General features: G+C 37.3%; 2 protein-coding genes across 4 annotated transcripts; both read right to left on the bottom strand.

Annotated features, from left to right (window-relative positions):
• Window positions 1–127: 127 nt before the first annotated feature.
• Window positions 128–13,297, bottom strand: LOC145652014 (cytolytic toxin-alpha-like). 2 transcript variants are annotated; one of them, XM_081701021.1, is made up of 12 exons: window positions 13,232–13,297; window positions 12,739–12,830; window positions 6,010–7,745; window positions 5,705–5,836; window positions 5,016–5,104; window positions 4,684–4,879; window positions 4,452–4,565; window positions 2,424–2,525; window positions 2,198–2,286; window positions 1,808–2,003; window positions 1,575–1,688; window positions 128–1,472 (listed from the first exon to the last, which is right to left on the bottom strand). In XM_081701021.1, exons 2-12 carry the CDS (start codon window positions 12,827–12,829, stop codon window positions 1,419–1,421), a joined length of 2,913 nt encoding a protein of 970 aa, XP_081557147.1. In that variant the 5' UTR covers window position 12,830; window positions 13,232–13,297; the 3' UTR covers window positions 128–1,418. The 2 variants fall into 2 exon arrangements, 1 of the variants encoding a protein (XP_081557147.1); XR_014118159.1 differs by lacking the exons at window positions 128–1,472; window positions 1,575–1,688; window positions 1,808–2,003 and having other exon boundaries at window positions 2,240–2,286; window positions 2,424–2,714.
• A 1,069-nt stretch (window positions 13,298–14,366) lies between these two features.
• Window positions 14,367–27,539, bottom strand: LOC118242711 (cytolytic toxin-alpha-like). 2 transcript variants are annotated; one of them, XM_035534957.2, is made up of 12 exons: window positions 27,474–27,539; window positions 26,981–27,072; window positions 20,253–21,988; window positions 19,948–20,079; window positions 19,255–19,343; window positions 18,923–19,118; window positions 18,691–18,804; window positions 16,663–16,764; window positions 16,437–16,525; window positions 16,047–16,242; window positions 15,814–15,927; window positions 14,367–15,711 (listed from the first exon to the last, which is right to left on the bottom strand). In XM_035534957.2, the coding sequence occupies exons 2-12, from the start codon at window positions 27,069–27,071 to the stop codon at window positions 15,658–15,660; spliced, it is 2,913 nt and encodes a 970-aa protein (XP_035390850.2). In that variant the 5' UTR covers window position 27,072; window positions 27,474–27,539; the 3' UTR covers window positions 14,367–15,657. The 2 variants fall into 2 exon arrangements, 1 of the variants encoding a protein (XP_035390850.2); XR_014118158.1 differs by lacking the exons at window positions 14,367–15,711; window positions 15,814–15,927; window positions 16,047–16,242 and having other exon boundaries at window positions 16,479–16,525; window positions 16,663–16,953.
• Window positions 27,540–27,994: the final 455 nt, after the last annotated feature.

Raw genomic sequence — 27,994 nt, 5'->3', positions numbered from 1 at the left:
ACTAAAAACAAAATTGAGCTTATATTCTTGAGCATCAGTTACACACTAATGCTCTGTCGATTGAAATGAAGCATTAGACTTGTACAATTATGGCAAGCTAGCATATGAGCAGTAATAATATGCAAAATATACTTTATTCATGAGCACTTGCTTCAGATTTTACAAGTCCTGGCAATAAGATTCAACCAGTGAAATATAATGTATGTCGGTACCAGATTTAGTAGGTTATTGGCTGGCAAATGGGCCTTGTGGAGCCCCTCTGTCTGATGGGCCCAAGGACATATGCCTGCTTGGACGCATACCTTCCATTCACCTTACATTCTTTCATGATATTAGTTTGGTGCCAAGTATTTACTGGGGACTAGATTCAACAATGCATAATTTCCATGACAACAAGATATACTGAACGTCTTTGGAAACACAAAAACTTTTTTTGGTTCCACAGAATAGTGTGGAAAAGTGTAGAGAATACAAAATATAAAAGTTTTAAGCAATTTAGATAATTACTGTGGCATTGTTGGCAAAAAGAGAGTGAGAGAAGGGTCTTTATTCTCCATAAACTTGAAAAAAATCTTCTGCATGGATGTTTTTGAGGTCATATCAAAAGCTCATCATAAACTTGGCTAGAAAAAGCATAATATAGAACATGTAGATTATTCACAAGAATGTTTTATATTCAAGCAATATGGCAAAGCTTATTATCGAAAATGATCTTTTTGTTGTTATAAGTATGCAATAGAAATTGCTGAACAGTTATCTTTTCATTTTCAGTTTGTTCTATACAGAACACGATGTCGATACTGTCTCACTAGGCTTTGATTAGCGGGCTTTTCTATTTATTTATTTATTTTAACAGTAGCTTAATGTGTATATCATAAAATATCACTAAGTACACACTGCTTAAATTAGCACACATGGTATAGAAATAATGTCCAGAGTTAACCACTTCCATAGTTGAAAAGAAATTATTTGAATTTTTTTACAATGTACAAGTGATTTCAATTACATTTAAAGCATTTAACAGAGCATTTAACTCTTAGCTAACCAAAATAGCAAAGCAGACATCTCTAACATGGGAATGTCACTATAAACATCTACTCTTAATTCCTTAAAAGCACAGTTCATGCCTGTAAACATACAATACATATTTATTCACTAATTTAAGCACAAACTGCTAAATATCAGTTGCAATCCATATTATCAGGTTATCATCAGGATACTGTTTACAATTAAACTGCAGCACAGTAGCACGGTATTTCATTACCTTCTAACAGAAGTGGGCTATGAAAATACAGAAGAATACTTAGTGAAAAAAGTTACAGTTTAATTGAAAAGGGAGATGTAATTCTGATTAAATGATGCAAATAACACAAAGAAAAATGTTTTGATAATTATCTGATTTACAGCATTGGGAATGATCAGTGCCCGCAAACATGGGCAGGAATGGTGACCTTCAGATTAACATCATCCACCTGGTGGAGAAAAGTATTGTTAGACAACAAAACATGTATTTTAATGGATGACTGGCAGAAATGTTTTGGTTTATGCCAAAGAATCATATGAAAATGGGTGACCTCAATGATGCCAAATGTGTTCATGAAGACATCTCCCCAGATTGTAAGTCTAGACACACTCTCCAGTGGCATACGGTGGTTGAACATACAGAACATCTGGCCATTCACAATTACCTAAACAAAAAATTGGGTTATTTTTTTATTAGTTTATTTAATTATCAATTTCCTTATTATCTTATTATTCCATTAACTTACAGTTTGTTCCATTTCTTCCACTACTGCAAATGTCTCACCTCATAGCCTTCTTGTTTAATAACCATGAACATATCAAAGGCTGCTCCTTTGGCAAATGGACTCCAGGCAGTATTGTACTGCTTCTCCCATGCTCTGTTCCTGAAGGTGTCGCAGCATACATGGGACATGCATGCGCTAAAGTGGAAGGCAATGTTACCATCATCCTTTGTCCCAGTCTTCAGATCTATCACAAACCTGCAACAGACAATAATTTGCAGTTTGAAAGAAAATGTATTACTATTCAAACATCTATGAATATTCCAGAATGTAACAGCTTATCTGAAAGTGATACATTTCACATTTGTTTTTGTGCTCCATATTTTGAATTTCTGCTAAAAAAACAAAACGAAACACCAGTATAAGTGTTGGCCAGTATCATGAAAGCATACCTGTCACAATCTCCAGGAACAACACCTTGGAAGAACAAAGCCTGTCCCGGTTTCAACCCTCCAGGAATTGGTCCTGTATAGTTTTTACTCTGAAGTAATCATAAGCATTGAGAATGTAGCAATAATAAAGCTCACCTATGGATGAATTTTTCAAAATGCAACTTTGTGTTTATGTATCATTTAGACTACAGGGATTTTTGTCCAGCTTTTTCAGGTGAGGTCTTACAGGGTTGCAAACTGGAGAAGTCACTTCTGACTGGATGTTAGAAAATTTCCCACGTGAGATTCCTGATGTTGGTTCCTTACTAAAGGTAGATGTACTCCAGTGCTGGACCAAACAGTAAAATAAAATAAGAAATGTTTATGAATTAAATTTATTCACAGCAACTCTACCATTCTAAATAGAGCTGAGGACAAAAAAGTCTGCACAGTTTGTCATTACTTATACATATGATTTGACTTATCAGCTCATTTCTTCAGTGAGGATTTTTAGGGTAGGTGAAAGAGGGAACAGCACCTGGTAGAATAATGATATTATTAAATATTATTAAATATACACCTGAATTTATTTTCTTGCATTTGTCCAACATAATACACTTATGCGTTTGTCCATATGTGACATGTTGGGATGAGTGAGATGCAAGTGGTGAAAACAGGGAACAATGTTTACTTAACAAAAGGCAAAAATACAAAAAAGGCGCTTAGGGAAGTACGGACAGGATGCTCAGTGAGAAAAGCTGTCGTTGGCAGCACAAACAGAGAGCTGGGCATACCGCTGTGGCAGCTCCGGTGTGAAGCGACAGACATGGGCACCTGTGGTACTTAAATAGTGAGAACAGGGAATGAGGTAGAACTGCCAGTGATATGACAGGTAATATTAAGAGGATCAGGTGGGAAATGGTTTTGCACCAAATTTCTATCAAATATCAAAACGTTTTCCTAGAAGAGCTTAACTAAATTTTCTCTCTTAGCTCATTAAAATGTCAAAGTACATCTCTAATTTGGGATTTGCGTATAAAATCTCTACTATTTACAACAAATCCAAATCTCTTTAACTCTTTAAAAGTGAGTGTTCATCCTTCTGAACCTACAATCCACATTCATTTATTTATGGCGTACATTAAGCACAAACTGCTGTGTTAGAATCAGTGGGACCAGCAAGCAAATATCAAATCCACTCATCCATGTGACTTATCATCAGTTTACAATTCACATGTAGTACCGTACGTGTGTTCCATGACTTTAAAAGTAGTGAGCTAAGAAAATACACGAGAATGCTTGTGGAAAAAAAAGCTGCATGTTTACTTTAAAAAGCAATCTATGGTGTGATATCGCAGGACGTTCTTCTAAACATTTCAGCCAAAAGTATGATAGCTTTTCCAACCTTCCTGTACTTGACGACTTGTACTACTTAAATAGAAAGAAAAGTCCCTGCCTACATTTAAACACTGGCTTAAAAATCTGATGTATTATTTGACTTTAGAAAAAATCCACTACACCATAAATGGTGAAGATTTTACTCTATCTGGCAGCCTGTCATTACTTATGTGGAAAAAATGGACTATATTAATGGATTATAAGAGCTTATGACCAACATAATTACTACCACTATTGTCATTTATCTTATTGTCACTGAGCTCAGCTACTTTTATTTGTGTGCTTGTTGACATATTGTGGATCTGTATCTGTGATGATGTTAGGGTACAGTGGGATGGGGGGAGTTCCGTCCCTTTTATTGTTTTTTTTCTGTCTCCTTTCCCTTTCGTATTTCCTGTTTGTTTTCTTTTTTTTATATATATGCATGAAACTGATGAAAACACATAAATAGATCCAATAAAAAATGAGAAATGATGACCATTAAATGTTACAAAGCCTTATTATACTTGAGAAAGCAAAGCAATAAAAATGTTTTGATTATTATCTATTTGAGGCCGATAGAAATGATCAGTGTCCTCCAACATGAGCAGGAATGATGATGTTCAGATTAACATTGTCCACTTGATGGATAAAAGTGTTAATTGTTGGTCAACAAACCACTAAACAGACAAAAGGTGTTGTGAATTGTAATTGTAATTTGTATTTTAATGAATGATTAGAAGAAGTCATTTTGGTTCATGCCAAAGAAAGTAACATATGAAAATGGCTTATGTCGATACCGAAGGTGTTAATGAAAAGGTCTCCCCAGACATGAAGTACAGACACTGTCTCCAGTGGCATACGGTAGCTGAACACACAGAACTAGAAAATGGCTTACCTCAACGATGCCAAAGGTGTTCATGAAGACATCTCCCCAGATTGTAAGTCTAGACACACTCTCCAGTGGCATACGGTGGTTGAACATACAGAACACCTGGCCATTCACAATTACCTAAACAAAAAAGTGGGTTATTTTTTATTAGTTTATTTAATTATCCATTTCCTTATTATCTTATTATTCCATTAACTTACAGTTTGTTCCATTTCTTCCACTACTGCAAATGTCTCACCTCATAGCCTTCTTGTTTAATAACCATGAACATATCAAAGGCTGCTCCTTTGGCAAATGGACTCCAGGCAGTATTGTACTGCTTCTCCCATGCTCTGTTCCTGAAGGTGTCGCAGCATACATGGGACATGCATGCGCTAAAGTGGAAGGCAATGTTACCATCATCCTTTGTCCCAGTCTTCAGATCTATCACAAACCTGCAACAGACAATAATTTGCAGTTTGAAAGAAAATGTATTACTATTCAAACATCTATGAATATTCCAGAATGTAAAAGCTAATTTAAATTTCATATTTATTGTTTTTGTGTTGGCCAGTATCATGAAAGCATTACCTCTCACAATCTGAAGGAACAACACCTTGGAAGAACAAAGCCTGTCCCAGTTTCAACCCTCCAGGAATGGGTTCGGTATAGCTTTTGTTCTGTAGTGAAAATAAGCATTTAGAGTGTACCAGCTTTTTCAGGTGCTGTCTTACAACTTTGTAGACTGGATAATTCACTTCTGAATAAAGAATGATTATGAATTAAACCTATCCACAGCAATTATGCAATCCTAAATGACAAAAAACCCTGCAGTTTTCTTTTGTTTTTTTTTTATTATTGATGCATGTGATTTGACTTGGCAAGCCATTTATTTCTTCAGTGAGGGAGCAGTGCCAGGTTAAATAAATAAATAAATAAATAAATAAATAAATAAATAAATAAATAAAATTGAAAAAATCTTTACTTTTTGGCTTTTATATAACCAAATATCATTAGGGATTTGAACCTTAAATGATCTTCATGGCATTCTGGAAAATAATTCTTGACTGACACATCATTGAAACTATAGACAAGGAAAATATTGAGTCCTTGGTTTACAGTAAGTAAAAAGTAAAAAAAGTAAAGAAAGTGTGTCCACATGGTCCTGCTTTGACTGTAAAGTTACACTGTTCTTTTAAGGGTATTTACAGACACACAGGTACTCAGTAAATGTAGTGATTTTATTGCACTTTCTTGCCTTATTTTATAGTGTTACTCACCACTGTTTTGGTACTCAAGTCTGATAGATTTCTAACTTCCGATTTGATGGTTGACAAACTCCAGTAAGAGGTGCCCAAGCTGGACATTATTTTCTTCCTTAGTTCATTAAAGAGGGACAAAGTGGTCTGGTTCTATAGGAAACGAAATAATATTCTTTTATTTTTAATTATCATATTTAATTTGTTTAATTATTATAGAAATGTGTGCTTATGCATTTGTATTTTATCTTGCTTTTCCAGTTATATGAAGTCTTGTGCACAGTGTAATTTTTTAAAGCTATAAATCTGAAGAAATCCTCACTTACCCATGACTTTGCAACTGGAACACTGAGCGTCCCTTTGTAAGAGAAGAAGACGGACTTGCTGGTTTCACTCACTCCCACCTCACTAACCGCTCTGTAACGAACCCAGTGTCTTTGTGCTAGCTGCAGTCCTGTCAGTGTGAAGGTTTCCTGTGCATCTGGAGTGTCTATGATTTCCCATCTGTCAGCATCATCTGAATCAGCTCTGTACTCCACTCGGTACTGCAGTGTCACTCCCGTTGGGGACTCCTGAAGCTTCAGGACCACATTCCCATTCTGGATGTCCACACTGGGTGCAGGCGGCTTAGACACAGGCTGAAACTTGCTGTCTACCATTTTCCCTTTTCTATACAGGCGGATGGAGGTGCCAGGATTGGAGGGGTCAGAGACTGAGGCAATGACAAATCTGACTTCCTCATTTTCTTTGTTTGCCTCAGAAAATCCTTTGAAGAGGGAAAGGTTATGTTTCATTCTTTCATAAATGTCAGGATTGTTGAACCATGATGGGAGGTCTTGGCCATTTGATTTAGGAAGTGCGGACAGCTTTTCAAACTCATCTGCCTTCAGATATTTGGCCAGCAATGAAAGATATGGGTCTTGATTCAGAGAGGTGAAGGAGAAGCATATTACTGTATCAACCTGTGGGTTAAAGACAATTTGGTCGAGGCCTGAGGATGTTACAACTGGGCAATCACTCAGTTCCCTGGTGTAGGAATCCAGCAGATTTACTTCATTCTGAACATTCTCCAACCACTTCTTCAGTCTGGTAGCTGTAAAGGGGGACTTTCTGTGGGTGATCAGGACATCAGTTAGTGCCTGGTCATTCTGCTCCCCACCCCGAATAGCAGGAAGAAGCCTGCATATGGCTTTAAGGAACAGCATCTTGTAGTCACCGAGGGATTCTTGAAATAACTTCAGCCTCTCCATCAGATCCTGGAAATCACATGCTGTTGTGTTTTTAATTAAGTCACTGCATGTTCTTTCTCCATTTTCCAGTTTATCCAGCAAATCTTCTACTTTAGAGCTCAGTACAACACTGATTTCTCTCTCTAGCCGAGCTGCTTTAGTATCAAAGCGGGCAAGGGGATATAGCCAAATCCTCACTGGTACAGCATCATTCTCCCTGTTCTTCAGAAGAGATGGCAACTTCTTGTACAGCTGCAGGGCTTCCATGTATGTGGTGGGGTTCTCCTCAATCTCAAAGTCTCCGTGAAAGGTACAGCTGATTTCTTCAGCCAGTTTCTTTTCTTCCTCATTCATCTTCAGATTTCCTTCTCCTTCAATGGAAAATTTTGGAATTTTCTTGACCATTACACTTAGGTTCCCTTCAATTGCTTGTGTGGCCTCATTCTTTGTGGCTGTTTGATCAAACACCAGAAAAGCCTGAGCTCCATACAATACAGCTGTAACGACATGAGTGGCTGACTTTTCCTCAAACACCTGTGGGTAGACAATTTTGCCTAGTTGGGACATTGTAAGTTGTTCAAATGTTGTTGTCTGGCTGTACTGCATAGTAACGCGAGACTGACGTGCTGAGGATTTTTTATCATTCAGGTACTTGGCTGACCCTCCAACTTCCACCAACCCACACAGGAAGCTGGCTTTAAGAGAGGCACTCACATCTAGCAGGCTGGTTTTATCACGGAGGAAGTCAGAAAAGCAGAATTTTAGATCTGTCTTTGGTTGCCGGTGCACATCTAAATCCTTATTTAATGACTCTTTGTCCCATAAAGTAAGACCTGAAATAAGAGAGAGAAAGGAACTTATTCTTCTTTGACAAACTGAAACAGTTAGACACTTTGCAATGAATTTAAGAAAGATGTCCACGCTTCAAATCTCAAACCTGAAAATGATCTGTAACCATACCCGCATAAATACGTTTCCATTGGTGTGATTGATAATATTTGTTATATAAACTCTTTTTGTCACGGAACGCTCGCCTCCGCGAGTCACGTGGTTTGGCCCGCCACATTCAGTGGGAGGCTCCTCGTTTGTGGCCACGCCTACACACACCTGCACCTCGTCCTGTCCGTGTATTTAAACCCACGTCAGCGTGGGCAGTGTCGTTGGTCATTGCTGACGTAACGTGTTAATGTAGATTTATTCCTGTTTATCGTTAACCGTTTCATGTTCCTTGTTTGTAACACGTGTGAGTGCCGTTGTGTTTATATGTTAATAAATGTTCGTCCACGTGGCTGGAGTCTGTGCGTCCTGCCCCCTTCAGAACTCGGGCCATCACGCGTTACACTTTTATTGAGATAGGTTCAGTAAATCATCAATTACTACAGTATCAGACCAGGTGGACTGAGGCAGAGTCAAAGCAGGTTCAGGTAAAACCCAGGTTTTAATAGGTAACCGAAACTGCAACATAAATTTGTGGTCAGATAAATAGGCAGACATCAAAATCAGATAAATCATCAAACCAGGCAGACAAAATAGACTTTTTTGAAGAAAGTTTATCGAACAAAAAAAAGTAACAAACTTGAAAACCAGAATACAACGGGCAAACGGAGAAACAACACCTTGGCACATGCTATTGGACGCTGAGTAAGACACACAAAGGGGTTTAAATACCTACACAATTATGAGCAGTGTAGTTTGTGGGAGCGCTGGCAGGACTGGGGAGAAGCAGACATAACAATCAGGGTAATTTCCACCCCTTACAGACTACACCTACCTTTCTTTGTAAAAGATTGGGCGACATACTGTTGTCTTTTCCTCCTTTCTCAGTTTCCTCTCCTTTGACTTCTGCTAACCACTCCCAACTTGCGGGGCATTGCTCGCAGTTACAGTTTGTGCCCGTTTTGAGAGCGTACTGAACATTTTCATGTAAACAGAAGCAAGGCGGCAAACTAGGCAGTGCAGAGACTCTGCATGTATTAAGCATGTATTAATAATCTGGCTACTTATTAAATTAGTGATATTGATCACTCTGAAGTATCCTTATACATAAAATGTTTAATAAACACCAGTTAAACAGTCATGACCTATACACAGGTGCTACTCCTTTGTTCTATTCTCAATCGCATTATTTAGTGCTGTTATGCTTTTTCTCTTATCAGTGCAATAACTACTAGGACTCTGGGTGTCGTAGGGCGCATTAGCTGCAAGCTATCATGAATTATTCAGCTAAAGACTTGACTAATTAATTCCCTCATATTTCACAAGAAAGCTGGAGCACAAAGTTTCTAGGCCCTGCAGCATTGTCACTGACCACAATCATAAATTATTAGTTCACACTACAGTGTAACATTCATGAAAATGATGAAATATCTTGGGAGCATCTACTACTGTAACGTTGGAGAGGTGATGAGCGAACACACTTGCGAAGTGCCAGCGCCTTGGATGTTATGCGGAACAGAACTCACTAGGGATGCCATAAAGAACGTGACTAACAGAATATAATCAATAAGAGATTTAATAACAGAAACATACACATAAGAGCAGAACAAAGGACAGACAGAACAACGGGCTAACAAGATGAGTGCGAGAACTGGGTAAAGGGGGCGTAAGCACTTAGGGAAGAATAACGATGATAAATATCTAGAATTAAAGGGGAGTACACAGAACTGGGCTACATATGACTGACCAACAGGTAAGTAGAACTAAAAAGGAAAGCCAGACAACACTTGCGTACATCAACAGGGAAAGAGAAACCTAAACAAAGCTAAGAGACGAGAGAACACCGAACGGGAAAAGAGAGCGGAATGAAACAAGCAAATATTAACAGGAACGCAGAGTAGACAAAAAGAGAGAGACAGTACAACAGCGAACAGCAGAGAACTAAACAAGGAAAGCAACATAAATAAGGAGCGCAGGGGGGAGTACAGCAGAAATAGGAACGAGAAACGGGATCAAATGGGGAATACCTAAACATAATAACCGATAAACAAGAAACGCAAAAACAAGCTTTAAATAGGACTACAATTAGGGACAAACTCGGAACAACTGGAGACAAAGGGGAGGAGACACGGAACCATGGAGACTGATGAAAACCCGGAAGTGACTAGATTGCCTAGGAAACGGGGAACGCTCAGGTCTGCGGGCGTGACAACTACGAATTGCTTTTCTAATACTTTTTTTTTTTCTAATATAGCACCTTTCATTAGAGCTAAAAGCTTACTTACTTACTTCATATAGGAAATATTGAATAAACATTGAAATAATAAACTACTAATCTATAACCTTAATACAAATTAAATATAAAAAAAATAAAATAAAACACTAAATTAGCTATACTATATGTGAGACATCATAAATAAATTAATCTGGACTTAATCTGGATGATCTGCAGCATATATAAAGATGCATTCCTAATATCTTCTGAAGAGGTTCTGAAACATCTCCATTTTACGCTGACAAACTGGTAATAGTCTGTCAAATAAGATCTAAGCCAGGCAAGAACTTGTTTGTCTAAACTGATCGTGTACTCGAGCCTGTTCATTAAAATATCTTAGTTAATTGTGTCAAATGCTGCTAATTTTTAAACAGTTTGTTTCTACCCTTTAACACTAGTTATCTGAAATTGTACATGCACAATGATCATTCAAGATTTAATTGAAGCTGGCTTGGGCCAAGACATTCTGTAACGCGAGGAGGCAGAGAAGGATGTGGGGACGAGTTGAGAGAAACAGGACAAAATGTTTATTCGCATAAAACATCGAACGTAGCACTCAGGCACATGTAATCTTAAACACAGACAATATTCATACTTAAACAAAAGACTTAAATACTCGCACACTAAAAACACACAACAAGGAGCAGGTGTGAAACACAGGGAGGGCATGGCTATATGGATGACGAACACATACACACACACACACACACACACAGGGAGACTTTTGGGAGGAGGGGCCATACCGTGACACAATCATTCTCATCCAGAGTTTTTCCCCCTAATTTAGGTTCCATTTGAGCTCATCTAATACAGAAGAAAATGTCAAAAAAAACAAAAAAGTATCTTTTTTTGCTGGCATGGGGGGGGGGGGGTGTTTACAATGTGTATATGGATGCTGGAAATGAAATTTCAGTCATGCTCTACATTTCCTGATTCACCAGGGTCTTGTCACATAAAGTGGACCATTTTGAGCATATACATGAAAATACTCAGGAGCTACAGAGCATGTGCCCAAAACCTCTCCAAATGCACAAAGTCTGGTTAACACTTGTGAAGCAATTTGATAAACATTGTATATACTGTTTAAATGTGTCATGCAGTTGATTTGATGGTAATTGAATTTTCTATGATAAAATCTTAAGTTATCTTATACCAGAAGCTTTCTTTAAAAGGCTGTTTAAAGGGACAGGCGTGATCCATAAATAAAGATTAAAAACACAGTGTATTCAGTGTGGTATTTCTGGAGAATGGTTGCATGTAGATTTTTCTGATAACCAATCCTGATAAGTACGACTGCAGACCCAGTGACTGTAGCGGATTTCTGTTACAATGTTCCTTGTACTTTAACAACTCCCCCCGCTTCAGACCAAGCAAAAATCTCTTTTGTGATATCATGTCTGACAGGCAATGCATTTGATTGGCCCATGGCTGCGTGGTCAAAGATGCAGACCGTGTCTTATGGCTACTTTGAATGGGAATTTCATGCTGTTTTTAAACATCCTCATGAAGGAAGGGTCTAACAGGGAGTTACTTGCCAAGACTAGGGCTTAGAGTTTTGCACCTTAGCTATTGGAAGTGGCTATAATGAAGCATCCTTGCTAGTGGCCTTTCATAATGGTTTACACATAGACATTCTATCAGAACTGGCTTGTAAAGACAATGACCTGGACCTAGAGGATCTCACTGTTAGGAAGGGGCATATCAGTCTCCACTACAGCATAGTGGTTTATGCTGGGGTAATATGTGGTTATATATTGTATAATAACTATATATAATTATTTCCCAATCTCTTTATTAGAATACAAGCAGAAAAGACAGGAAATTTGTATGCAGTATTAAAAACAAAAAAAAAGAGCTTCCAGGAAACAGTGGCAAGTATTTAGTGTGACCTCCCCTTACACTTGAGAAATAGAGGAACTTGGCTCTCTTAAACCTAAATGGAATAGAACCTTTATTAATGTCATTGCTAACACCTGTATTTGTCTGACTATTTCATTTGGGACAGTCTCCCCAAAAGATTTCAAGATGTGTTTAGTGCCAAGAGAGGTTACACTAAATATTGACTTTTGCCTGTAGAATCCATTTCTTTCTGAAGTTTGTGGGTTTTTTATTTTGTGTACATATTTCCTGTATTTTCTTTTTGTATTTTAATAAAGCTTGAAATAATGAAATATATATAATAACTGAAAAATAATTAAATATTGTCATTATACCATTACTAAAACAATGGCGAAGAATGCGAAGAAAATTGAGGAAGCCAATTTGACTGGAATATACTGGAATATTTAACTTGAAAATAAAGTTCCAAAGATTCATATAGAAAAAAAATTGAAACCTATAAAATATAATAATTTTGTCATAAATAAGAGTAAAAGAAATCCTAATTTATGCTATGCTTCAGTGAATGTGTTGTAAAAATAAAGCTATTGTATTACTGAACTCAGCTAACTAAAAAAGACAGTATGTGAATGATACTAAAGTACTGTTTTCTGTATACATTTGCTAATACATTTATGTTAGTTTATTGTATGTTAGCATGCAGCAATAGAGTTTTCTTTTGTTACATATAAATTGAAATATAGATTGTGGAATATAGCAAATAATGAACATTTTACCTGTAATGAAGGAATCACTGCGGCAGTCGTACAACATGCCAGGATATAGGGGTCTCCCTAAGGCCGCGATCTCAATGGTTTTGGGCTCCATACTGCCAATAAAAATACAGAGAAGGAACTGTTACATGAATATATTAAAACTTTGCTTCTGGGTTATTTTAAAAGTTTAAATTATTACTCAAAAGCACGATAAAAGTACAAGATAAATGGTAAAAGTATAAGGTACAAGTTAAAAGGTCTAGAGTAGATATTTATGTGTTACTCTGGTTTCTCAGCATGAAATACAAAAGTATGCAAATACCGGTTAAGTGGACAGTTATCAGATGCAGACATAGCCTCAGTTAGTGATCAAGTTAATAGTGAATTAGTGGTGTAATATAGCAATAGACAATGTAGAAAATATTTTTCTTTATCCAGCAATTCCTATACAAATATAGGCAAGGATGTTAATACCATCAATTTACAATTAATAGTTGTTAACATCACATCTTACCTTGTCTTGGAGGTGAGAATTGTTGGCTTTTCAAATTTAACTCTCAGTCTAAAACAGTCAGTGTCTCTGAGTGTGCGTGTATATGCATATAAATATGCCTTTTGGAGCCCTTCTGTCTGATGGGCCCAAGGACATATGCATGCTTGGACAGAAACCTGCCATTCACCGTACATTCTTTGACAATATTAGTTTGGTGCCAAACTTTTATTGGGAAATATATTCAACAATGTATCATTTCCAAGAAATGACTTGAGTTTTTGTACAATGTACAAGTGCTTTCAATTATATTTTGTCATACTGCCTGACCCCCTGGTGCACTACACGGTCCAGCAGGCTGTTGGTCACCCAGATAGCGACTTATCCAGTCAGAGACATACAGTCAGATCGTCATCACCAGGGTATTGATTTCACTTAGGTCAATGTATAAAAGGCTGCGTAGAGCTCATCTATGTTGCCAAGTATTGCCTCCAGTGTTTACTGTGCGTACTGAGCGTTATTAATAATAACTTATTATCTTGTTTTGACTACTGTGTTTTGGATTTGGTTTTGGTTTCTCTTCGGCTTTTTGCCACTCCTTTTTGGATTAGTTGGCCTGGTTACCTATTGCTCTCTGGTGTTTTGACTCAGACTGGTTTACTTCATGATTTGGATTACCCCAGGATTTGTCTTTTTGGTTCTGACCCTGGCTTGTTCACCCACCATCAATTTGAGCTGCAACAAATCCCCAACTTTATATCTGCAGGTGTCTGACTTTGCTTGTCACATCACACATTTAAAGCATTTCACAAACAATTTTTGTCCAGACCTGGTGTTGCTGGGATACGCTCCTTTCCCCATGACTTCAAATTGGATTAAATGTATTAGAAGATGAATGAATGAATGAATGAATAATTAAGATCTGTTGAAATCATATTCATTTATCCACAGTTGGACTGTTATATTAATGATTTTGATTTCTATTTTATAAAACCTCGTTTGGGAATTAAAAACATGCTACTGACATATTTCACTAAAAACAAAATTGAGCTTATATTCTTGAGCATCAGTTACACACTAATGCTCTGTCGATTGAAATGAAGCATTAGACTTGTACAATTATGGCAAGCTAGCATATGAGCAGTAATAATATGCAAAATATACTTTATTCATGAGCACTTGCTTCAGATTTTACAAGTCCTGGCAATAAGATTCAACCAGTGAAATATAATGTATGTCGGTACCAGATTTAGTAGGTTATTGGCTGGCAAATGGGCCTTGTGGAGCCCCTCTGTCTGATGGGCCCAAGGACATATGCCTGCTTGGACGCATACCTTCCATTCACCTTACATTCTTTCATGATATTAGTTTGGTGCCAAGTATTTACTGGGGACTAGATTCAACAATGCATAATTTCCATGACAACAAGATATACTGAACGTCTTTGGAAACACAAAAACTTTTTTTGGTTCCACAGAATAGTGTGGAAAAGTGTAGAGAATACAAAATATAAAAGTTTTAAGCAATTTAGATAATTACTGTGGCATTGTTGGCAAAAAGAGAGTGAGAGAAGGGTCTTTATTCTCCATAAACTTGAAAAAAATCTTCTGCATGGATGTTTTTGAGGTCATATCAAAAGCTCATCATAAACTTGGCTAGAAAAAGCATAATATAGAACATGTAGATTATTCACAAGAATGTTTTATATTCAAGCAATATGGCAAAGCTTATTATCGAAAATGATCTTTTTGTTGTTATAAGTATGCAATAGAAATTGCTGAACAGTTATCTTTTCATTTTCAGTTTGTTCTATACAGAACACGATGTCGATACTGTCTCACTAGGCTTTGATTAGCGGGCTTTTCTATTTATTTATTTATTTTAACAGTAGCTTAATGTGTATATCATAAAATATCACTAAGTACACACTGCTTAAATTAGCACACATGGTATAGAAATAATGTCCAGAGTTAACCACTTCCATAGTTGAAAAGAAATTATTTGAATTTTTTTACAATGTACAAGTGATTTCAATTACATTTAAAGCATTTAACAGAGCATTTAACTCTTAGCTAACCAAAATAGCAAAGCAGACATCTCTAACATGGGAATGTCACTATAAACATCTACTCTTAATTCCTTAAAAGCACAGTTCATGCCTGTAAACATACAATACATATTTATTCACTAATTTAAGCACAAACTGCTAAATATCAGTTGCAATCCATATTATCAGGTTATCATCAGGATACTGTTTACAATTAAACTGCAGCACAGTAGCACGGTATTTCATTACCTTCTAACAGAAGTGGGCTATGAAAATACAGAAGAATACTTAGTGAAAAAAGTTACAGTTTAATTGAAAAGGGAGATGTAATTCTGATTAAATGATGCAAATAACACAAAGAAAAATGTTTTGATAATTATCTGATTTACAGCATTGGGAATGATCAGTGCCCGCAAACATGGGCAGGAATGGTGACCTTCAGATTAACAACATCCACCTGGTGGAGAAAAGTATTGTTAGACAACAAAACATGTATTTTAATGGATGACTGGCAGAAATGTTTTGGTTTATGCCAAAGAATCATATGAAAATGGGTGACCTCAATGATGCCAAATGTGTTCATGAAGACATCTCCCCAGATTGTAAGTCTAGACACACTCTCCAGTGGCATACGGTGGTTGAACATACAGAACATCTGGCCATTCACAATTACCTAAACAAAAAATTGGGTTATTTTTTTATTAGTTTATTTAATTATCAATTTCCTTATTATCTTATTATTCCATTAACTTACATTTTGTTCCATTTCTTCCACTACTGCAAATGTCTCACCTCATAGCCTTCTTGTTTAATAACCATGAACATATCAAAGGCTGCTCCTTTGGCAAATGGACTCCAGGCAGTATTGTACTGCTTCTCCCATGCTCTGTTCCTGAAGGTGTCGCAGCATACATGGGACATGCATGCGCTAAAGTGGAAGGCAATGTTACCATCATCCTTTGTCCCAGTCTTCAGATCTATCACAAACCTGCAACAGACAATAATTTGCAGTTTGAAAGAAAATGTATTACTATTCAAACATCTATGAATATTCCAGAATGTAACAGCTTATCTGAAAGTGATACATTTCACATTTGTTTTTGTGCTCCATATTTTGAATTTCTGCTAAAAAAACAAAACGAAACACCAGTATAAGTGTTGGCCAGTATCATGAAAGCATACCTGTCACAATCTCCAGGAACAACACCTTGGAAGAACAAAGCCTGTCCCGGTTTCAACCCTCCAGGAATTGGTCCTGTATAGTTTTTACTCTGAAGTAATCATAAGCATTGAGAATGTAGCAATAATAAAGCTCACCTATGGATGAATTTTTCAAAATGCAACTTTGTGTTTATGTATCATTTAGACTACAGGGATTTTTGTCCAGCTTTTTCAGGTGAGGTCTTACAGGGTTGCAAACTGGAGAAGTCACTTCTGACTGGATGTTAGAAAATTTCCCACGTGAGATTCCTGATGTTGGTTCCTTACTAAAGGTAGATGTACTCCAGTGCTGGACCAAACAGTAAAATAAAATAAGAAATGTTTATGAATTAAATTTATTCACAGCAACTCTACCATTCTAAATAGAGCTGAGGACAAAAAAGTCTGCACAGTTTGTCATTACTTATACATATGATTTGACTTATCAGCTCATTTCTTCAGTGAGGATTTTTAGGGTAGGTGAAAGAGGGAACAGCACCTGGTAGAATAATGATATTATTAAATATTATTAAATATACACCTGAATTTATTTTCTTGCATTTGTCCAACATAATACACTTATGCGTTTGTCCATATGTGACATGTTGGGATGAGTGAGATGCAAGTGGTGAAAACAGGGAACAATGTTTACTTAACAAAAGGCAAAAATACAAAAAAGGCGCTTAGGGAAGTACGGACAGGATGCTCAGTGAGAAAAGCTGTCGTTGGCAGCACAAACAGAGAGCTGGGCATACCGCTGTGGCAGCTCCGGTGTGAAGCGACAGACATGGGCACCTGTGGTACTTAAATAGTGAGAACAGGGAATGAGGTAGAACTGCCAGTGATATGACAGGTAATATTAAGAGGATCAGGTGGGAAATGGTTTTGCACCAAATTTCTATCAAATATCAAAACGTTTTCCTAGAAGAGCTTAACTAAATTTTCTCTCTTAGCTCATTAAAATGTCAAAGTACATCTCTAATTTGGGATTTGCGTATAAAATCTCTACTATTTACAACAAATCCAAATCTCTTTAACTCTTTAAAAGTGAGTGTTCATCCTTCTGAACCTACAATCCACATTCATTTATTTATGGCGTACATTAAGCACAAACTGCTGTGTTAGAATCAGTGGGACCAGCAAGCAAATATCAAATCCACTCATCCATGTGACTTATCATCAGTTTACAATTCACATGTAGTACCGTACGTGTGTTCCATGACTTTAAAAGTAGTGAGCTAAGAAAATACACGAGAATGCTTGTGGAAAAAAAAGCTGCATGTTTACTTTAAAAAGCAATCTATGGTGTGATATCGCAGGACGTTCTTCTAAACATTTCAGCCAAAAGTATGATAGCTTTTCCAACCTTCCTGTACTTGACGACTTGTACTACTTAAATAGAAAGAAAAGTCCCTGCCTACATTTAAACACTGGCTTAAAAATCTGATGTATTATTTGACTTTAGAAAAAATCCACTACACCATAAATGGTGAAGATTTTACTCTATCTGGCAGCCTGTCATTACTTATGTGGAAAAAATGGACTATATTAATGGATTATAAGAGCTTATGACCAACATAATTACTACCACTATTGTCATTTATCTTATTGTCACTGAGCTCAGCTACTTTTATTTGTGTGCTTGTTGACATATTGTGGATCTGTATCTGTGATGATGTTAGGGTACAGTGGGATGGGGGGAGTTCCGTCCCTTTTATTGTTTTTTTTCTGTCTCCTTTCCCTTTCGTATTTCCTGTTTGTTTTCTTTTTTTTATATATATGCATGAAACTGATGAAAACACATAAATAGATCCAATAAAAAATGAGAAATGATGACCATTAAATGTTACAAAGCCTTATTATACTTGAGAAAGCAAAGCAATAAAAATGTTTTGATTATTATCTATTTGAGGCCGATAGAAATGATCAGTGTCCTCCAACATGAGCAGGAATGATGATGTTCAGATTAACATTGTCCACTTGATGGATAAAAGTGTTAATTGTTGGTCAACAAACCACTAAACAGACAAAAGGTGTTGTGAATTGTAATTGTAATTTGTATTTTAATGAATGATTAGAAGAAGTCATTTTGGTTCATGCCAAAGAAAGTAACATATGAAAATGGCTTATGTCGATACCGAAGGTGTTAATGAAAAGGTCTCCCCAGACATGAAGTACAGACACTGTCTCCAGTGGCATACGGTAGCTGAACACACAGAACTAGAAAATGGCTTACCTCAACGATGCCAAAGGTGTTCATGAAGACATCTCCCCAGATTGTAAGTCTAGACACACTCTCCAGTGGCATACGGTGGTTGAACATACAGAACACCTGGCCATTCACAATTACCTAAACAAAAAAGTGGGTTATTTTTTATTAGTTTATTTAATTATCCATTTCCTTATTATCTTATTATTCCATTAACTTACAGTTTGTTCCATTTCTTCCACTACTGCAAATGTCTCACCTCATAGCCTTCTTGTTTAATAACCATGAACATATCAAAGGCTGCTCCTTTGGCAAATGGACTCCAGGCAGTATTGTACTGCTTCTCCCATGCTCTGTTCCTGAAGGTGTCGCAGCATACATGGGACATGCATGCGCTAAAGTGGAAGGCAATGTTACCATCATCCTTTGTCCCAGTCTTCAGATCTATCACAAACCTGCAACAGACAATAATTTGCAGTTTGAAAGAAAATGTATTACTATTCAAACATCTATGAATATTCCAGAATGTAAAAGCTAATTTAAATTTCATATTTATTGTTTTTGTGTTGGCCAGTATCATGAAAGCATTACCTCTCACAATCTGAAGGAACAACACCTTGGAAGAACAAAGCCTGTCCCAGTTTCAACCCTCCAGGAATGGGTTCGGTATAGCTTTTGTTCTGTAGTGAAAATAAGCATTTAGAGTGTACCAGCTTTTTCAGGTGCTGTCTTACAACTTTGTAGACTGGATAATTCACTTCTGAATAAAGAATGATTATGAATTAAACCTATCCACAGCAATTATGCAATCCTAAATGACAAAAAACCCTGCAGTTTTCTTTTGTTTTTTTTTTATTATTGATGCATGTGATTTGACTTGGCAAGCCATTTATTTCTTCAGTGAGGGAGCAGTGCCAGGTTAAATAAATAAATAAATAAATAAATAAATAAATAAATAAATAAATAAATAAAATTGAAAAAATCTTTACTTTTTGGCTTTTATATAACCAAATATCATTAGGGATTTGAACCTTAAATGATCTTCATGGCATTCTGGAAAATAATTCTTGACTGACACATCATTGAAACTATAGACAAGGAAAATATTGAGTCCTTGGTTTACAGTAAGTAAAAAGTAAAAAAAGTAAAGAAAGTGTGTCCACATGGTCCTGCTTTGACTGTAAAGTTACACTGTTCTTTTAAGGGTATTTACAGACACACAGGTACTCAGTAAATGTAGTGATTTTATTGCACTTTCTTGCCTTATTTTATAGTGTTACTCACCACTGTTTTGGTACTCAAGTCTGATAGATTTCTAACTTCCGATTTGATGGTTGACAAACTCCAGTAAGAGGTGCCCAAGCTGGACATTATTTTCTTCCTTAGTTCATTAAAGAGGGACAAAGTGGTCTGGTTCTATAGGAAACGAAATAATATTCTTTTATTTTTAATTATCATATTTAATTTGTTTAATTATTATAGAAATGTGTGCTTATGCATTTGTATTTTATCTTGCTTTTCCAGTTATATGAAGTCTTGTGCACAGTGTAATTTTTTAAAGCTATAAATCTGAAGAAATCCTCACTTACCCATGACTTTGCAACTGGAACACTGAGCGTCCCTTTGTAAGAGAAGAAGACGGACTTGCTGGTTTCACTCACTCCCACCTCACTAACCGCTCTGTAACGAACCCAGTGTCTTTGTGCTAGCTGCAGTCCTGTCAGTGTGAAGGTTTCCTGTGCATCTGGAGTGTCTATGATTTCCCATCTGTCAGCATCATCTGAATCAGCTCTGTACTCCACTCGGTACTGCAGTGTCACTCCCGTTGGGGACTCCTGAAGCTTCAGGACCACATTCCCATTCTGGACGTCCACACTGGGTGCAGGCGGCTTAGACACAGGCTGAAACTTGCTGTCTACCATTTTCCCTTTTCTATACAGGCGGATGGAGGTGCCAGGATTGGAGGGGTCAGAGACTGAGGCAATGACAAATCTGACTTCCTCATTTTCTTTGTTTGCCTCAGAAAATCCTTTGAAGAGGGAAAGGTTATGTTTCATTCTTTCATAAATGTCAGGATTGTTGAACCATGATGGGAGGTCTTGGCCATTTGATTTAGGAAGTGCGGACAGCTTTTCAAACTCATCTGCCTTCAGATATTTGGCCAGCAATGAAAGATATGGGTCTTGATTCAGAGAGGTGAAGGAGAAGCATATTACTGTATCAACCCGTGGGTTAAAGACAATTTGGTCGAGGCCTGAGGATGTTACAACTGGGCAATCACTCAGTTCCCTGGTGTAGGAATCCAGCAGATTTACTTCATTCTGAACATTCTCCAACCACTTCTTCAGTCTGGTAGCTGTAAAGGGGGACTTTCTGTGGGTGATCAGGACATCAGTTAGTGCCTGGTCATTCTGCTCCCCACCCCGAATAGCAGGAAGAAGCCTGCATATGGCTTTAAGGAACAGCATCTTGTAGTCACCGAGGGATTCTTGAAATAACTTCAGCCTCTCCATCAGATCCTGGAAATCACATGCTGTTGTGTTTTTAATTAAGTCACTGCATGTTCTTTCTCCATTTTCCAGTTTATCCAGCAAATCTTCTACTTTAGAGCTCAGTACAACACTGATTTCTCTCTCTAGCCGAGCTGCTTTAGTATCAAAGCGGGCAAGGGGATATAGCCAAATCCTCACTGGTACAGCATCATTCTCCCTGTTCTTCAGAAGAGATGGCAACTTCTTGTACAGCTGCAGGGCTTCCATGTATGTGGTGGGGTTCTCCTCAATCTCAAAGTCTCCGTGAAAGGTACAGCTGATTTCTTCAGCCAGTTTCTTTTCTTCCTCATTCATCTTCAGATTTCCTTCTCCTTCAATGGAAAATTTTGGAATTTTCTTGACCATTACACTTAGGTTCCCTTCAATTGCTTGTGTGGCCTCATTCTTTGTGGCTGTTTGATCAAACACCAGAAAAGCCTGAGCTCCATACAATACAGCTGTAACGACATGAGTGGCTGACTTTTCCTCAAACACCTGTGGGTAGACAATTTTGCCTAGTTGGGACATTGTAAGTTGTTCAAATGTTGTTGTCTGGCTGTACTGCATAGTAACGCGAGACTGACGTGCTGAGGATTTTTTATCATTCAGGTACTTGGCTGACCCTCCAACTTCCACCAACCCACACAGGAAGCTGGCTTTAAGAGAGGCACTCACATCTAGCAGGCTGGTTTTATCACGGAGGAAGTCAGAAAAGCAGAATTTTAGATCTGTCTTTGGTTGCCGGTGCACATCTAAATCCTTATTTAATGACTCTTTGTCCCATAAAGTAAGACCTGAAATAAGAGAGAGAAAGGAACTTATTCTTCTTTGACAAACTGAAACAGTTAGACACTTTGCAATGAATTTAAGAAAGATGTCCACGCTTCAAATCTCAAACCTGAAAATGATCTGTAACCATACCCGCATAAATACGTTTCCATTGGTGTGATTGATAATATTTGTTATATAAACTCTTTTTGTCACGGAACGCTCGCCTCCGCGAGTCACGTGGTTTGGCCCGCCACATGCAGTGGGAGGCTCCTCGTTTGTGGCCACGCCTACACACACCTGCACCTCGTCCTGTCCGTGTATTTAAACCCACGTCAGCGTGGGCAGTGTCGTTGGTCATTGCTGACGTAACGTGTTAATGTAGATTTATTCCTGTTTATCGTTAACCGTTTCATGTTCCTTGTTTGTAACACGTGTGAGTGCCGTTGTGTTTATATGTTAATAAATGTTCGTCCACGTGGCTGGAGTCTGTGCGTCCTGCCCCCTTCAGAACTCGGGCCATCACGCGTTACACTTTTATTGAGATAGGTTCAGTAAATCATCAATTACTACAGTATCAGACCAGGTGGACTGAGGCAGAGTCAAAGCAGGTTCAGGTAAAACCCAGGTTTTAATAGGTAACCGAAACTGCAACATAAATTTGTGGTCAGATAAATAGGCAGACATCAAAATCAGATAAATCATCAAACCAGGCAGACAAAATAGACTTTTTTGAAGAAAGTTTATCGAACAAAAAAAAGTAACAAACTTGAAAACCAGAATACAACGGGCAAACGGAGAAACAACACCTTGGCACATGCTATTGGACGCTGAGTAAGACACACAAAGGGGTTTAAATACCTACACAATTATGAGCAGTGTAGTTTGTGGGAGCGCTGGCAGGACTGGGGAGAAGCAGACATAACAATCAGGGTAATTTCCACCCCTTACAGACTACACCTACCTTTCTTTGTAAAAGATTGGGCGACATACTGTTGTCTTTTCCTCCTTTCTCAGTTTCCTCTCCTTTGACTTCTGCTAACCACTCCCAACTTGCGGGGCATTGCTCGCAGTTACAGTTTGTGCCCGTTTTGAGAGCGTACTGAACATTTTCATGTAAACAGAAGCAGGGCGGCAAACTAGGCAGTGCAGAGACTCTGCATGTATTAAGCATGTATTAATAATCTGGCTACTTATTAAATTAGTGATATTGATCACTCTGAAGTATCCTTATACATAAAATGTTTAATAAACACCAGTTAAACAGTCATGACCTATACACAGGTGCTACTCCTTTGTTCTATTCTCAATCGCATTATTTAGTGCTGTTATGCTTTTTCTCTTATCAGTGCAATAACTACTAGGACTCTGGGTGTCGTAGGGCGCATTAGCTGCAAGCTATCATGAATTATTCAGCTAAAGACTTGACTAATTAATTCCCTCATATTTCACAAGAAAGCTGGAGCACAAAGTTTCTAGGCCCTGCAGCATTGTCACTGACCACAATCATAAATTATTAGTTCACACTACAGTGTAACATTCATGAAAATGATGAAATATCTTGGGAGCATCTACTACTGTAACGTTGGAGAGGTGATGAGCGAACACACTTGCGAAGTGCCAGCGCCTTGGATGTTATGCGGAACAGAACTCACTAGGGATGCCATAAAGAACGTGACTAACAGAATATAATCAATAAGAGATTTAATAACAGAAACATACACATAAGAGCAGAACAAAGGACAGACAGAACAACGGGCTAACAAGATGAGTGCGAGAACTGGGTAAAGGGGGCGTAAGCACTTAGGGAAGAATAACGATGATAAATATCTAGAATTAAAGGGGAGTACACAGAACTGGGCTACATATGACTGACCAACAGGTAAGTAGAACTAAAAAGGAAAGCCAGACAACACTTGCGTACATCAACAGGGAAAGAGAAACCTAAACAAAGCTAAGAGACGAGAGAACACCGAACGGGAAAAGAGAGCGGAATGAAACAAGCAAATATTAACAGGAACGCAGAGTAGACAAAAAGAGAGAGACAGTACAACAGCGAACAGCAGAGAACTAAACAAGGAAAGCAACATAAATAAGGAGCGCAGGGGGGAGTACAGCAGAAATAGGAACGAGAAACGGGATCAAATGGGGAATACCTAAACATAATAACCGATAAACAAGAAACGCAAAAACAAGCTTTAAATAGGACTACAATTAGGGACAAACTCGGAACAACTGGAGACAAAGGGGAGGAGACACGGAACCATGGAGACTGATGAAAACCCGGAAGTGACTAGATTGCCTAGGAAACGGGGAACGCTCAGGTCTGCGGGCGTGACAACTACGAATTGCTTTTCTAATACTTTTTTTTTTTCTAATATAGCACCTTTCATTAGAGCTAAAAGCTTACTTACTTACTTCATATAGGAAATATTGAATAAACATTGAAATAATAAACTACTAATCTATAACCTTAATACAAATTAAATATAAAAAAAATAAAATAAAACACTAAATTAGCTATACTATATGTGAGACATCATAAATAAATTAATCTGGACTTAATCTGGATGATCTGCAGCATATATAAAGATGCATTCCTAATATCTTCTGAAGAGGTTCTGAAACATCTCCATTTTACGCTGACAAACTGGTAATAGTCTGTCAAATAAGATCTAAGCCAGGCAAGAACTTGTTTGTCTAAACTGATCGTGTACTCGAGCCTGTTCATTAAAATATCTTAGTTAATTGTGTCAAATGCTGCTAATTTTTAAACAGTTTGTTTCTACCCTTTAACACTAGTTATCTGAAATTGTACATGCACAATGATCATTCAAGATTTAATTGAAGCTGGCTTGGGCCAAGACATTCTGTAACGCGAGGAGGCAGAGAAGGATGTGGGGACGAGTTGAGAGAAACAGGACAAAATGTTTATTCGCATAAAACATCGAACGTAGCACTCAGGCACATGTAATCTTAAACACAGACAATATTCATACTTAAACAAAAGACTTAAATACTCGCACACTAAAAACACACAACAAGGAGCAGGTGTGAAACACAGGGAGGGCATGGCTATATGGATGACGAACACATACACACACACACACACACACACAGGGAGACTTTTGGGAGGAGGGGCCATACCGTGACACAATCATTCTCATCCAGAGTTTTTCCCCCTAATTTAGGTTCCATTTGAGCTCATCTAATACAGAAGAAAATGTCAAAAAAAACAAAAAAGTATCTTTTTTTGCTGGCATGGGGGGGGGGGGTGTTTACAATGTGTATATGGATGCTGGAAATGAAATTTCAGTCATGCTCTACATTTCCTGATTCACCAGGGTCTTGTCACATAAAGTGGACCATTTTGAGCATATACATGAAAATACTCAGGAGCTACAGAGCATGTGCCCAAAACCTCTCCAAATGCACAAAGTCTGGTTAACACTTGTGAAGCAATTTGATAAACATTGTATATACTGTTTAAATGTGTCATGCAGTTGATTTGATGGTAATTGAATTTTCTATGATAAAATCTTAAGTTATCTTATACCAGAAGCTTTCTTTAAAAGGCTGTTTAAAGGGACAGGCGTGATCCATAAATAAAGATTAAAAACACAGTGTATTCAGTGTGGTATTTCTGGAGAATGGTTGCATGTAGATTTTTCTGATAACCAATCCTGATAAGTACGACTGCAGACCCAGTGACTGTAGCGGATTTCTGTTACAATGTTCCTTGTACTTTAACAACTCCCCCCGCTTCAGACCAAGCAAAAATCTCTTTTGTGATATCATGTCTGACAGGCAATGCATTTGATTGGCCCATGGCTGCGTGGTCAAAGATGCAGACCGTGTCTTATGGCTACTTTGAATGGGAATTTCATGCTGTTTTTAAACATCCTCATGAAGGAAGGGTCTAACAGGGAGTTACTTGCCAAGACTAGGGCTTAGAGTTTTGCACCTTAGCTATTGGAAGTGGCTATAATGAAGCATCCTTGCTAGTGGCCTTTCATAATGGTTTACACATAGACATTCTATCAGAACTGGCTTGTAAAGACAATGACCTGGACCTAGAGGATCTCACTGTTAGGAAGGGGCATATCAGTCTCCACTACAGCATAGTGGTTTATGCTGGGGTAATATGTGGTTATATATTGTATAATAACTATATATAATTATTTCCCAATCTCTTTATTAGAATACAAGCAGAAAAGACAGGAAATTTGTATGCAGTATTAAAAACAAAAAAAAAGAGCTTCCAGGAAACAGTGGCAAGTATTTAGTGTGACCTCCCCTTACACTTGAGAAATAGAGGAACTTGGCTCTCTTAAACCTAAATGGAATAGAACCTTTATTAATGTCATTGCTAACACCTGTATTTGTCTGACTATTTCATTTGGGACAGTCTCCCCAAAAGATTTCAAGATGTGTTTAGTGCCAAGAGAGGTTACACTAAATATTGACTTTTGCCTGTAGAATCCATTTCTTTCTGAAGTTTGTGGGTTTTTTATTTTGTGTACATATTTCCTGTATTTTCTTTTTGTATTTTAATAAAGCTTGAAATAATGAAATATATATAATAACTGAAAAATAATTAAATATTGTCATTATACCATTACTAAAACAATGGCGAAGAATGCGAAGAAAATTGAGGAAGCCAATTTGACTGGAATATACTGGAATATTTAACTTGAAAATAAAGTTCCAAAGATTCATATAGAAAAAAAATTGAAACCTATAAAATATAATAATTTTGTCATAAATAAGAGTAAAAGAAATCCTAATTTATGCTATGCTTCAGTGAATGTGTTGTAAAAATAAAGCTATTGTATTACTGAACTCAGCTAACTAAAAAAGACAGTATGTGAATGATACTAAAGTACTGTTTTCTGTATACATTTGCTAATACATTTATGTTAGTTTATTGTATGTTAGCATGCAGCAATAGAGTTTTCTTTTGTTACATATAAATTGAAATATAGATTGTGGAATATAGCAAATAATGAACATTTTACCTGTAATGAAGGAATCACTGCGGCAGTCGTACAACATGCCAGGATATAGGGGTCTCCCTAAGGCCGCGATCTCAATGGTTTTGGGCTCCATACTGCCAATAAAAATACAGAGAAGGAACTGTTACATGAATATATTAAAACTTTGCTTCTGGGTTATTTTAAAAGTTTAAATTATTACTCAAAAGCACGATAAAAGTACAAGATAAATGGTAAAAGTATAAGGTACAAGTTAAAAGGTCTAGAGTAGATATTTATGTGTTACTCTGGTTTCTCAGCATGAAATACAAAAGTATGCAAATACCGGTTAAGTGGACAGTTATCAGATGCAGACATAGCCTCAGTTAGTGATCAAGTTAATAGTGAATTAGTGGTGTAATATAGCAATAGACAATGTAGAAAATATTTTTCTTTATCCAGCAATTCCTATACAAATATAGGCAAGGATGTTAATACCATCAATTTACAATTAATAGTTGTTAACATCACATCTTACCTTGTCTTGGAGGTGAGAATTGTTGGCTTTTCAAATTTAACTCTCAGTCTAAAACAGTCAGTGTCTCTGAGTGTGCGTGTATATGCATATAAATATGCCTTTTGGAGCCCTTCTGTCTGATGGGCCCAAGGACATATGCATGCTTGGACAGAAACCTGCCATTCACCGTACATTCTTTGACAATATTAGTTTGGTGCCAAACTTTTATTGGGAAATATATTCAACAATGTATCATTTCCAAGAAATGACTTGAGTTTTTGTACAATGTACAAGTGCTTTCAATTATATTTTGTCATACTGCCTGACCCCCTGGTGCACTACACGGTCCAGCAGGCTGTTGGTCACCCAGATAGCGACTTATCCAGTCAGAGACATACAGTCAGATCGTCATCACCAGGGTATTGATTTCACTTAGGTCAATGTATAAAAGGCTGCGTAGAGCTCATCTATGTTGCCAAGTATTGCCTCCAGTGTTTACTGTGCGTACTGAGCGTTATTAATAATAACTTATTATCTTGTTT

This window comes from Electrophorus electricus, chromosome 18, assembly GCF_041902795.1.
Source record: "Electrophorus electricus isolate QZ-2024a chromosome 18, ASM4190279v1, whole genome shotgun sequence".
Taxonomy (NCBI): Eukaryota; Metazoa; Chordata; class Actinopteri; order Gymnotiformes; family Gymnotidae; genus Electrophorus; species Electrophorus electricus.
The sequence above is the reverse complement of the archived record's forward strand: the minus strand, read 5'-3'. Positions and strand labels throughout refer to the sequence as shown.